The following is a 12682-nucleotide window of genomic DNA, read 5'->3' as shown; positions in this document are numbered from 1 at the left end:
ACTTTGGGAAGAAACTCGGGCCGAGTGCGGAGCACTGCCCTGTTCCCATGAAAAACCAAGAAAGGGGGTCTACAAGAAAGAGCCCCTAACTCAGAAACACGTCTGGCTGAAGCAACGGCCAGAAGGAAAACAGTCTTAGCTGTTAGCCATTTAATATCCACTGAGCCCAGTGGTTCAAACGGCGGTCCTTGGAGAGCCCTCAGGACCACAGCCAAATCCCAAGGCGCCACAGGTGGAACAAAGGGCGGCTGAATACGGAGAACACCTTGCATAAAGGTGCGCACATCCGGGATTGTAGCAATCCTACGGTGAAACCAGACAGATAGGGCCGAAACCTGTACCTTCAAAGAAGCAAGGCGAAGCCCATGATCTAGTCCCGCTTGTAGGAAGGCGAGAATCAGAGACAGACGAAACTCCCGCGGTGCATAACCTCTCGGTCGACACCACTGGAAGAACGTATGCCACACGCGATGGTATATCCTCGCGGAAGACGGTTTCCGAGCTCGTAACATGGTACGCACCACAGAGCTGGAAAACCCCCAGGACCTCAGCATGGCCGTCTCAACAGCCACGCCGCCAAAGACAGCCGAGTCAGGTCCGGGTGAAGACAAGGACCCTGAGACAGAAGGTCCAGTCGTAGCGGCAACCGCAGAGGACTGTCCACGGACAGACCCTGAAGGTCTGAGAACCAGTGCCGTCTGGGCCACGCGGGAGCTATCAACAGGAGCGTCCCTCCTTCCTGTTTGAATTTCCGGATTACCCGTGGAAGAAGGGAGACCGGAGGGAACAGGTATGCGAACCTGAACGTCCACCGGACGGACAGAGCATCCACCAGAGACGCCCCTTCGTCTCTTGTGCGAGACCCGTACACCGGCAACTTGTTGTTGTGCCGGGACGCCATGAGGTCGATTTCTGGAAGACCCCACCTGTCCACCAGTAGTTGAAAAACGTCCGGGTGCAGGGACCATTCCCCTGGATGAACGTCCTGGCGACTTAGAAAGTCCGCCTCCCAATTTAGCACTCCCGGGATGAAGACCGCTGATATGGCCGGAAGATTGCGCTCCGCCCAAACCAGGATCCGAGAGACCTCTACGAGAGCCGCCCGACTGCGAGTTCCTCCTTGCCTGTTTATGTAGGCCACGGTGGTAGCATTGTCCGACTGGACCTGCACCGGGTGACCCTGGAGAAACCGCTGTGCCTGCAGGAGAGCATTGAAGACCGCACGGAGTTCCAAGATATTTATTGGAAGCTCCGCTTCTGTCGGCGTCCACCTGCCCTGGAACAAGTGTGGACCCGAAACTGCTCCCCAGCCCCGAAGACTGGCATCCATTGTCAACAGGACCCAATTTGGAACCCAGAACGGACGTCCCTTGTTGAGGTGGGTCGTCTTTAACCACCACGCAAGGGACAGGCGAACCTCCGGGGTGAGCACAATCGTCTGGAACTTCAGAGACTGAGGCAGCCCGTTCCACTTGGACAGGATCAGGTGCTGCAGAGGTCTGGAGTGAAACTGGGCGTATTCCACCATGTCGAACACCGACACCATGGAGCCCAGTAACCTCATCGCCGAGTGTAAGGACACCCGGCGGCTGTGCAGACAACTGCGCACCCTTGACTGTAAAGCAGAGATCTTGTCCTCCGTCACGAAGATCCTTTGCTGTCCCGAGTCCAATAAGGCTCCAAGATGCAGAATCCTCCGAGACGGGATTAGAGTGGACTTCTGCCAGTTGATTAGCCAGCCGTGCCGTTGCAGCAGTGCAATGGTCAGGTCCAAGTGGTGTAACAGGAGCTCTGGAGATCCTGCCACCAATACGGCAACATGCGGACTCCTTGCAGCCGCAGAGAAGCCGCCATGACCGCCATAGCGTCCTGTATGTCCAATGACACCATGTAGTCCCCAGGTTCCAGCGCCAGAATGATGGACCGTAGGGTCTCCATCCGAAACTTCGGGACCCGCAAAGACTTGTTGAGTGCTTTGAGGTTGAGAATCGGACGATATGACCCATTGGGTTTCTGTACCAAAAATAGATTTGAATAGAAACCCTGGCCCCTCTGGGAGAATGGAACAGGCACTATAACTCCAGCCTGGAGCATAGTGTGCAATACCTTCCGCAGCTCCGTAGCCTTGTTCCGGTCTGATGGTAGACCCGTGGTGAAGAATCGAGCCGGGGGTCTGTGCCGGAAGGAGAGGGCGTACCCGTGAGAGACCACCTCCAGAACCCAAGTGTCTGTCGTAGTGAACGACCAACACCGGGAGAACTGCAGCAGGCGGCCTCCCACCCTGGGATCCCCCAAGGGGAGACCCGGACCGTCAGGCCGCAGGCTTGTCATCTGGCTTGGGGGCCGGACGTCTGGTACTCCATGCCTGTTTCCGGGGCTTGACCGATTTCTTAGGGCCAGCCTGTCGAGGAAACGACTGTGGTTTGGGCCTGCCCTGGGCCCTAGATGACCGAAAGGACGATGGTCCAGAACCAGAAGGAGCAGCGGCCGACGGGAGACAAGCAGATTTGGCTGCCGCCAGCGTGGCCACAATCTTATCCAGATCCGGACCGAAGAGAACTTCTCCGGTAAACGGCAACGCTTCCAGACCTTTCTTGGATCTGCGTCCGCCTTCCAGGATCGCAGCCACAAGGTGCGACGAGCAGCTACCGCTGCTGAAGAAATTCTAGACACCAGAGTACTAATGTCTAGAGCCGCCTCGTTGATGTAGGTGGCCGAATCACGGAGATTGCCAATCAACTCCGCCTGTTCGGCCGGACAGTCGGATTCAAAAGAAGCCTCTAAAGAATCCGCCCAGCGCTCCATCGCTCTGGCAACCCAGCAAATGGCCATAGCCGGCCGTGCTGCCCCCCCTGCAAGGGAATAAGCGGACTTCAGGCAGATTTCTACCTTGCGGTCCGTAGCATCCTTAAGGGAGGACATGGATGGCATCGGCAATGTGGCACTACGGACAAGACGGGTCACGTGAGAATCCACCTGTGGAGGGGATTCCCACTTAGCAAAATAATTATCCGCGAACGGATAAGCCACCGCCAGGCGTCTCTGCGGCTGGTATCTTTTGCCAGGTTGTTTCCACGCCTCCTCTAAATGGTCCACCAACTGACCCGAAAGAGGAAAGACTGTGGCATCGCCCTTCACATCTTTGAAAAAGGCATACTTAGATTTAGCCGCTGGGGGAACTTCGTCCTCAATCACCAAGGCTGTGCGGACCGCCCGAATAAGTCCAGGAATATATACTTTGGACTTAGCATCAGCGTCCTTAGTATGGAGAGGTTCCTGATCGTAAGGATCCAGAATCTCCCCATCATCAGACGTCCCTTCGTCATCCTCATAAGGAGCGGACAGAGACGCCACCGGCCTTTTATGAGGCCGCATCACAGACTCCCCTTGCAACACATCCGACAAGTGCTGTACAGAACTCGTCAGGGAGTTAACCCACGCTGGCTCCTGAGAACCCGGGAGCGGGGAAATAGGGAGACTGTGGGGTACCACCAATTGTCGTGGGAACCCCTGCATGGGTGACGACACCACAGACTGCTGGGACAAACCCATCGGAGTAAACGCGGGCTGCGGAGCTAACTGGCCCACTAAAGCTGTTAACGCCTGAGAGAAACAAGCCCAGGGCGGCTCCTGTACCGGTGCTGTAACCGTAATAGGCCGCGCCATGGACAAACACTGCCGGCAAAGGCCCTCCGCGCTACCCTCCCCCTCCGCTAACGGTACTTTGCACGTGGTACACTGTAGCCGGAGGGGAAAATCACTTTCAGACATGATGGCACCATGTATGTGACCTCTCTCACCAATTAAGTATTAAATAGGCGAGAGACCACCCTGCAGCACCGCACCGCAAGGGCTTTAGCAGAAAGAACAGGGACAGTAATAAAGCTGACAGTTTAGAGAAGAAAAGTTACAGGCAGCGCTAGCACAGTCACATACAATGCAGAGAAATAACAATTCCTGCACTAACAGCGCTGATCACTCAACTACACAGACACAGGGCCTGGTAGGACACAGCGCTGCATACACAGACCTGAGCCACAGCGGAGGAGAGGTATGCGGGGGGACCCAGACCACGATGCTTCCTTCCAGACTTCCAGCAGCGTTCACCATGCGTTGCAGAGAAGATGGCCGCCGAGGAGCAGAGAGAAGCTGGCCTGGGGGAGGAGCGCTGACACAGGACCAGTCAGCACAGTGCAGAGAGGGCTGTGTGCAGCGGGGGAGGCGCCGGCTGTGAGACAGGGAAGGCGCGCTCCCCTGGCATGCATTTAACCCCTGGGACGCCACAGCGCTACCGCTCTGCTACGGTCCGCTGTCCCAGGGGGTAGTGGAAGCGCAGGTTGGTCGCCTGGCTCCACGCTGCAGCCAGTCCCCAGGGAGCCCCCTGCCTGGGGACTTAGGACCATGTGATCAGCGGGGACCCACCGCGGGACCCCGCTGCTTACCTCTGTCCCCCTTGAATCCGGCCATGGTCTGGAGCATCTGGGGTCACCGCTAGCTGTGACCCCAGACGCCCACCAGCATCCCCGGATCAGTACCGGCGTTCTGGTACCGGCGGGGTGTAGGGAAGACAGCATGGACGTCAGGACTGACTGTCCATGCTGTTCATCCAGATGTGCAGCCACCGCTGCATGAAGAAAAAGCTTCAGGGGCTCTTCTAGCCCCCACTCCAACAGGTGCACCCGACTCCGGCCGGGCACCAAACTAAACTGAGGTGCCTTGGCCCGGGGGCGGGGTATGGGAGGGGGACCTAGTGCATCCTGGGAGGCTGAAAGCTTAACTCTTTGGTGCCCTGCGACTGACGTCACACCTATACCCCAAGGTATCCTGTGGATACCCTATGGACCCTGAAGTAGAAAACTCACTGGGGTGCGGCTAGTCCCGGAAAAGTCTGCAAAAATGGCATACAGTATATAGAGGGGTACCAGACACAACTCCCTAATTTTGTTGACAACGTGCACAGTGGAATAACATATACATATTTATCTTATAGGCAAGTTATATTTCTTTGGCTGCAAATGTGTTATCTGTAGAAAGTGTGTGCCTTTAATACAGTTACATTTTGGGATCATCCATCTTGCGTATAGACACTCCCCTACACCAGGCACAGTTAAGCACATCATTTTTTTTTAGGCTATTGCCTGTCTGTTTTTTTTTTAATGCAAGACGATGTTACTATCCTTACACTATGACAATTACCTCTCTGCATGGTGCATCTATACATTACAAGTGTCAGCTGCCTGAACTTACCACTCTTTTATTTAGATCACATTTTTGGGATATTTTAGAAGAAAACCTAAGTAACTTTCCTTTAAGGCAGGTTCTATTCATATGATTATGTGCTTTTCAGTGCTGACTCTCTAAATAAAGTAGTAACTGGCTGTGCTGTTTGTAGCTATAGGATTTTAACAAACAGACAACAGGGTCCTTAAAGTGCAAATCAGATTAGACTATGACTGAAATTTACAAGTGTTAAACTACTGGAGAAGAGACAACAGCTGGGGGCTTACACTGGCAGGAGCCTGAATGCTGCGAGCCCAGAGGGATGGTCCCAAAAATGTAACTATTTAAGCCACATGCATAGTACAGATAATAGTTGTAGAAAGCCCTGAGAATAAGAATATAAGGTGATGCAGAGACCAATGCAAGTCTTCTTTGCGGATGGATATTGTGTTTTCACATTGCGTCTGCTCCGGAGCCAAATACAACGCAAGTGCGGACACTGGGCCTGATTCAGAGATTTACGCTAATGCAATTGCAACTGCATTCCTCAAAGATCGCAGTTGCTAAAATATGCTAATGACCTCCAAAGCACAGCCGAGCATAGAGATACCCACTGCTGCCTTCTCATGTCTATACGACGACGTGCAACAGCGCAAACATCGGTACCATGATGCACATTGGGCATCCATGCTGCATATGCGACAAGTCTGACCAGCCGCAAACACTGCAGCCCTCCTTATACACAGAGAGCTCTCATGCTGCACGGGAGATCATAATGACTCATTTATGCATGCCCACATAACAGGGTGTGAACGGTCAGACACACCTGCATTCTACTAACTATCCCCGTGTTATCACCCCAAATGCTAACTATCTGTCACTCAATTTGCGAATGGTTCCCCTATACGAATGTAGTGCAGAACAATCGCTGCGCGTGCACAGTGCAGTGTTTGTACATTAGCAAACAATCGCTTGTGCTATGTAAATATGCGCAGTGTGTTTTGAATAGGCCCAATGGTGAGTTATACTAGGCTACTGATCCATGTGCTGTAACTGGGTGGTAACTCTGGGTTCCTTGTATTGCAAGATCTGAGAAAGGTGACACTATTGACCCCTATATGTTACTATAAGGGTTAATGTACCTTTCTTAACAACTATTCAAACTGAAGTGAACCATATGATATCTCTGCTGACCACCTGCTGCTCTTCCACAGAAGAAAGCCAGGACACGATCAACTCCTAATAAGTATATTTTACATCCCTACCCCTTTGTACAACAAATTAGAACCAATGACTCCAGTTACACACCCTCGCTTCATTTTCGATTTGCCAAGTACTGCTGCTTCGGTGCATGTTTCCAAGAAGCTGATAAAAATGACATACGTATACTTAATAGGAATTGATTCCTCCATGGATTTTTTTTCTGGGGAAATGCAGCAGCTGATCATCCGGGATGAGTTGTGAACTTGTGAGGCCATTCTGCAGAAAAGTGAAGCAAGAGCTGATTGTGCCACTTGGCCTCATTTCTAAATACCATTAACATTACATCAATTGCTGCCTGTGACCACTAGATGGCGCTTCTTTACCAGTCCTCTTTTTTTCTGTTCAGTTTTGCTATTAGGGCATGCTAAAACTGTGGCAGGGCATGCTGGGATATATAGTTCCACAACAGCTGGAGTGTCAAGGTTAGCCAACACTGGTTTAGATGCTGGACAGTACAAATTAGCCGCTGTATCTGTGCACTTATGAACTGGGAAGAGTATTTTGGGCAACTGGTAAGAGGAACTGCCAAACATGTGAATGTTAATCACTTGTGCAAAAATATTTGTTTGAGAACGAATCACTAAATCTAAGCTGGTTACTAAGGTCATGGCTGGACATTAGTAGTTGTTTATTCTTTAGGATAGCCAAGGTCCCTCATCATATATACATAATTATCCAAGGACTTGGGGGGGGGGGGGGATAAAACTGTGAGATATATATCACCAACCAATCAGCTTCTAACTTACATTTTGCAGGCTGTGTTCAAGAAATGATAGTTTGGAGCTGATTGGTTGGCAATATATAATTCACAATTTTATCTCACATCAAGCTTTGATACATATGCCCCTTAAATTGCAGAGAAAATAATAGAATGTTTAATTTGTCAAATACCAATAATCAGATTATCTACATACATAGTTGTCATAGGCTCAGTGCCTATTGCCAGATGGTCACACACACCTGTAAGGAAGCCAATTCTCATTTGCTAACTGAAATCCAGGGCCCAAGAGAGAGCTGAAGTCTACAGGGGATGAGATTTGCTGATTGATGGTTACTGATAATCTGCAGCCATCTGCCCCATGAAATGCACCACAATGACCACAGTACTTTGTCAGTTGTTAATAGCAAATCTAAGCAGTTTGCATCTTTTTCACTTTAGCAAAAGTCCCCTGTAAAATTTATCAGACCCTGATCATTCCCGTTATTGTTATAGTAATGTAGCATTATGAATTATTTTATTACAATTAGGGATTCCTATTAGCAGCAGCAGAGGTGCCAAGAGGGAAAGTTGCCATTTTCTGGAAAGCTACGTGAATAATATTATTCTTGGAATATATTAATTAAAAGATCAGACTATTTGATACATTAAGACCCCAGTCTATTGACAAAGATTGTGCTACCAATTAAATCTATTCTTTTGCTGCCTAGTTTCCAGGTAGAGAGTTTAATGAATGAATGATCTGCGGCGTTCTGCAAAATGGTCTGTTCCCCAACAAAACTGGATTCAAGCGAAATGTACTTATCACTACTGTCTGGATTTGGGGACAGAGGTTATTTTAGGATGTGTATCAGAAACATTTTTTTCCTTTTATATGGACAGTTTCAGAACTACAGGTGGTGCAGCTGCTGCGGTGCCTGCAGGCGGTACACAGAGCCCCCACCCAAATTTTCCTACGCCCTATTCAACTCCTGTATATGGAATCTCATGAAAATTTGCTTCCAAAGCTGTACTCTGTCGTATAAAAATTTTTTAACAGCAGGTGGCGCTATAGATTAATTATTGCCAAGCTATTCCCAGCAAAGTGTAAGGACGGGTAAATAATAAACTCTACCAGGAAAACTTTGCAAACAGTAAAGGGACAAGCTCAGGGAAATGAAACCTTATAATTGGCAGGATCAGGCAGTAGTCACTGAGGCGCACTTCTGGGATAAACACACGAATGCATATAATCAGATTGGAGCTAGAAATATCTTTTTGGTTTCTAGCATAACTTTAATTTGCAAAGATTGCACATCCGTGGTAGTTAAAGGGTTATTTTCCATGTATCTATTGGAGATACAAAACGAGCATTTGGGTTAAAAAATAAACATTATAAATAAAAATTAGTCAGTGAGTGGCAGACCTGTCTGCTAAAGTACTTTCCCCTGATTACCTCTGTCTAGAGCCCCAACCTTAGTACTGATCGTTTACATTCCTCCAAGTCTAGCCTAGTCTAGTCTGATTCCATGTGTCTGGCTGCACACAATAATAATGTTGCAATGTCTTCTTTGGAGACTAGTATGCGGGTCACAGCATAAAAATGCTTTCTACATTATGAAGATGAGGGAAGATGAACTGGGGCAAAGTATGTTTCACCGAAAGTAATGTCCCATCCCATGACAGGTGCACCGTAACCCCCCACCGCACGTGCCTGCAAGCAGCAATAGTGTGTGCCAGAAGGGTTAACATGAACAGGGTCCCCCCAGTGTAATGAAGCATTTGGGAGGGGAGTGATGGGGGGGGGTGGGTGTTCATCTGGAAGACATTGTTAGAAGATCGATCTGTGCTCTGCTTCCCCCCACCCCAGAGTGGCAGGTGGACAGTGTCCCTAGAAAGAGAAAAAGGGCCAATTGTCTAATCTCCAAACTGCCACACGCCAGCCCTCTCCCCCATTGTGTGACTGCTATAGAAATGCAAACTAGTAGCGTGTGCCATTCACAATCTGCTGCACACTAACCCCATTATCTCTGCAGACTTGTCCCCCAAAGCAAAAATAAAAACTCTTGGTGCAATATGTATGTTTTTGCATAATGAGTAAAAACGATGCTGGATGTATAGATAGTACCAAAATACATGACTGCAGCCTGTGTGAAGTTGCACTTACTCCAAGAACAAAAGACTTTGCATGTTTTGTTCTCTGCTCATCACAGCTCACTAGTAAACAGCATGCAGAGCTAGGGGTGGAAGGTAATGGGAATTCTCCAGGGCACATTAACACCCACAGTGGGCATAGAGATGTAAAGTTTTCATTTCGTTTGATGTCTCCTCTCTTTTCTTGTAAAAGACAAAATCCGCAGGCTCCAGTCTGCCTGGTAACAGCATCACAAAAGACATTAGACTTTTGAGTCATTGTAAACCCCCCTCTGCGCCCACCACAGACACACTCTGCAGCTCCACAGCACAGCCCCCACCCTCCCCCCACGTGGACTGCTGGCACGAGCCGCAGCGTACTGTAGCTGTATTAGCATTACAATGCCTCCCCCGCTAGCCAATCAGAGAGAAGGAGTGAGGAAAGCCACGCCCCCATCCCATGCTGTATAAATATCTGAGCTACGGCCAGAGCTGCTCACACACCGCTCTCTACTGCCTTTGGATTTATCACTCTCTAGCAAGGAACCTTTGTGGATTTACTTTTTGGCTCTTTGCTTATTTCTTTGTGATACACTTTACAATCATGACTCTGGAAGAGGTTCACGGACAGGAAACAGTTGTTGAAAGCGCTGAAAGGTACTTATCATGCAATGTTGGCTCCTATTTGCTGCATGCTTGGATGTTATGGGACAGCATAGCAAGGGGTATATATACAAGTTACTATTTATTTTAAATATCAGTAGATCGGTGATTTGTAGCTGTGTGAGGAATTGTAACATTTAAGATGCATTGTATGTAGCTGGGTATAGTGATCATTTAGCTGCAGAGATATTGCCAGCTCTTTATGCAGAGTGTGCAGTGACAGTGTATATAGTGACTGCTCCTGCTGCTGTATCCATATATGGAGTCCCCGTAGTTTATGCATAGAATCATTTTGCATGCTTGTTTCTCATGGAGCCTGAGCCCTAGACTAAATGTATGTATTATTTTCTTGTTCAGCATGCCCTGCGCTGGCAAAGCCCTCCACGATCTGCTGATCTCCGCCCAGAGACAGGAGTGTCTGACCGTTGGAGTCTACGAGTCTGCCAAAGTAATGAATATGTAAGTATCCAACTCCCTTGCACAGATCCCACGCACAGACACATTACTCATGCACACACGTAACACAGTACCCACACACAGACCCACTTGTGGCTTTCTGACAGCAGACCTAACGTTTCTGTTTTCCTTTTTTTTCCTCCTTTGCAGAGATCCTGACAATGTCACTTTCTGCATTCTGGCTGCTGATGAAATCGATGAGGGAGACATTGCCCTGCAGATTCACTTTACCCTCATCCAAGCTTTCTGCTGTGAAAATGATATCAATATTGTGCGGCTGAATGACACCGAAAAGCTAGCTGAAATCTTGGGCAGCACCGATGATTCTGGAGAGCCCAAGGATCTGCATTGCATCCTTGTTATGGTAAGTGTCGTGTTCCTGCTTATCTCCACTGACTTGGCTCTGTGCCTTTGGCTTTGTGTCAGCATTTTTCTCATAAGCAGCTTGCTCATGTTCTGTTCCTCTTCTTTTCTCAGAACCCTAGCGAGGATGCCTGGAAAGACCCAGCTCTGGAAAAACTTGGGCTATTCTGTGAAGAAAGCCGTAATGTTAACGACTGGGTTCCCACTATCACCCTGCCTGAGTGAACTGACTAGTGCATTAGATTGTGGAGATCTGTTTGCATTCTTATCACGGTGTTGTACGCCTGGATGGACCAACTGCGTTCCCGAGTCGGTGGATTACGCTGGTTGACGTCAGGATGTGTTGCCAAGCCTGGCAAGATGTTGGCTCTTGTGGAGCAAAAGAGTAAGGAGGAAACTTGACATGGACTGATCTTCATAAGGGATGCTTCAGACCAGTGAAAAGCCTCCTAATCTAATGGCACTAAATGGGCAGTCATACTGTGGAGTTGGAGTATTTTGCATGTTTGCAAGCCTGGAAGGACTTTTGCAAAGTGGAAATGTTTGGCTTTATGCATAAAACGGTTCAATGCTGATGGACAACAACTTGATATGCTGACATTTTGGATTTTTATAAATGTTAGGATTGAACTATTTAAAAAAAAAAAAAAAAAATCTGGACTTGGCAATTGCAGTTTTAAGCTTTGCTGTGTCTGTCTCCATCTGTGAGGCAGTGTCCTGGAATACCAATGAACTTTATACGACAGAGACTTTCTTTAGACCTTTTGCCAAACTCTTGGCACTATTACAAAGTCATCGTAATGATTCTACCAATATTTTCCATCAATTACTTTATTTATCTGTGTTTCAATAAACAACTTGAAACTTATTTTTGTTGTCTGTTTGCTATGTTTTCTACAACTTTGATACTGCAATATACACAATATAACTGGTCATTCAAAAATACTGTTTTTTTTTTTGTTTTTTTTTTATTATTTTTTTTTTTAAATCTATATACTGGTCCATAATGCTGTGCAGGCTTTTTATCATATATATCACAGAAGGGTCTTTCTGCTTCAGATAAGCTATGGCTGATACAGCTAATGGTTCCCCATTCAATCTGATAATGTGACCTCTCACCCTCCTGCAACAGCTGCTTATCGTAACAGCTTGCAAGACGGGAGCCTGCATTTCAAATGAGTGTATTATTCTAGTAGGAGGTCTTTAGAAAGATGCGTTTCTATATTGCTTTCAAGAGTGCAGCTGGCCATGTGTCATTCTGAGGGCTTTCCCTGACACCACAGCTCTCAGTACAACAAAAGTTCCCAACCCCCTCCCTGGTGATGCAGGACACAGAAAATAAAACTGCTCTGGTACTGGTTTCTGCAATGTTCTGACGTTCTCTAACAAGTTATTTAATGCAACATGTTTTGTGGTGAAAATTGAATACAACACACTAGTTTGCATGTCTGCATTTTGTTTATAAAATGCTGCAAACATTACATATTTAAATAACAGTCTTCTGAAGGAAAGTGCTACATCTTTTCCAGTTCTGTGCCAGTTATTGTCAAGCACACTCTGCTAATCTGTATACTTTAGGGTGCCAAAGAATTGTCCATATCTCTGTATTTCCAGGAACCAGTGCTTTGCACCTTTTGTGCTCTGTGCAAGCATTGTGTTCCTGCAAAGTACCCGAAACCTTAGTGTACCTGCCAAGAATGCAACCAGAGTTGTGGCAACCGTACCAACAAAGTCAGCGAGCATTTCAACAGAACACTGTCCTGGAACACTCATAGGTATTATAAATGGAAAAATCTTTTTGACCAGTGAGATGCTGAGTTTGTGTGCATGAGTTCTAGGAGAAAGGTCAAATTGTTCTGTTACTGGAGCAAGGAGAAACTATTCTAA

At 47.8% G+C, this 12682-nt stretch overlaps 1 protein-coding gene across 1 annotated transcript; it reads left to right on the top strand.

Moving 5' to 3' along the window:
- Positions 1–9824: 9824 nt before the first annotated feature.
- GADD45G (growth arrest and DNA damage inducible gamma) lies at positions 9825–11663 on the top strand. Its single transcript, XM_088470256.1, has 4 exons — positions 9825–9970; positions 10334–10435; positions 10583–10796; positions 10910–11663. Exons 1-4 carry the CDS (start codon positions 9918–9920, stop codon positions 11018–11020), a joined length of 480 nt encoding a protein of 159 aa, XP_088326382.1. The 5' UTR covers positions 9825–9917; the 3' UTR covers positions 11021–11663.
- The last annotated feature ends 1019 nt before the right edge of the window (positions 11664–12682 follow it).

The sequence above is a fragment of the Taudactylus pleione genome, unplaced genomic scaffold (assembly GCF_031769625.1).
Source record: "Taudactylus pleione unplaced genomic scaffold, aTauple2 ptg000095l, whole genome shotgun sequence".
NCBI classification, from domain to species: domain Eukaryota; kingdom Metazoa; phylum Chordata; class Amphibia; order Anura; family Myobatrachidae; genus Taudactylus; species Taudactylus pleione.
This window is presented reverse-complemented; position numbering and strand designations above follow the sequence as displayed.

Bases quoted from the DNA above. Each gene is read 5' to 3' on its own strand.
- GADD45G (XM_088470256.1), top strand. From the start codon at position 9,918: ATGACTCTGGAAGAGGTTCACGGACAGGAAACAGTTGTTGAAAGCGCT. The intron at 10,436-10,582 runs GTAAGTATCCAA...CCTCCTTTGCAG, and splicing joins TCTGCCAAAGTAATGAATAT to AGATCCTGACAATGTCACTT. The intron at 10,797-10,909 runs GTAAGTGTCGTG...TTCTTTTCTCAG, and splicing joins TGCATTGCATCCTTGTTATG to AACCCTAGCGAGGATGCCTG.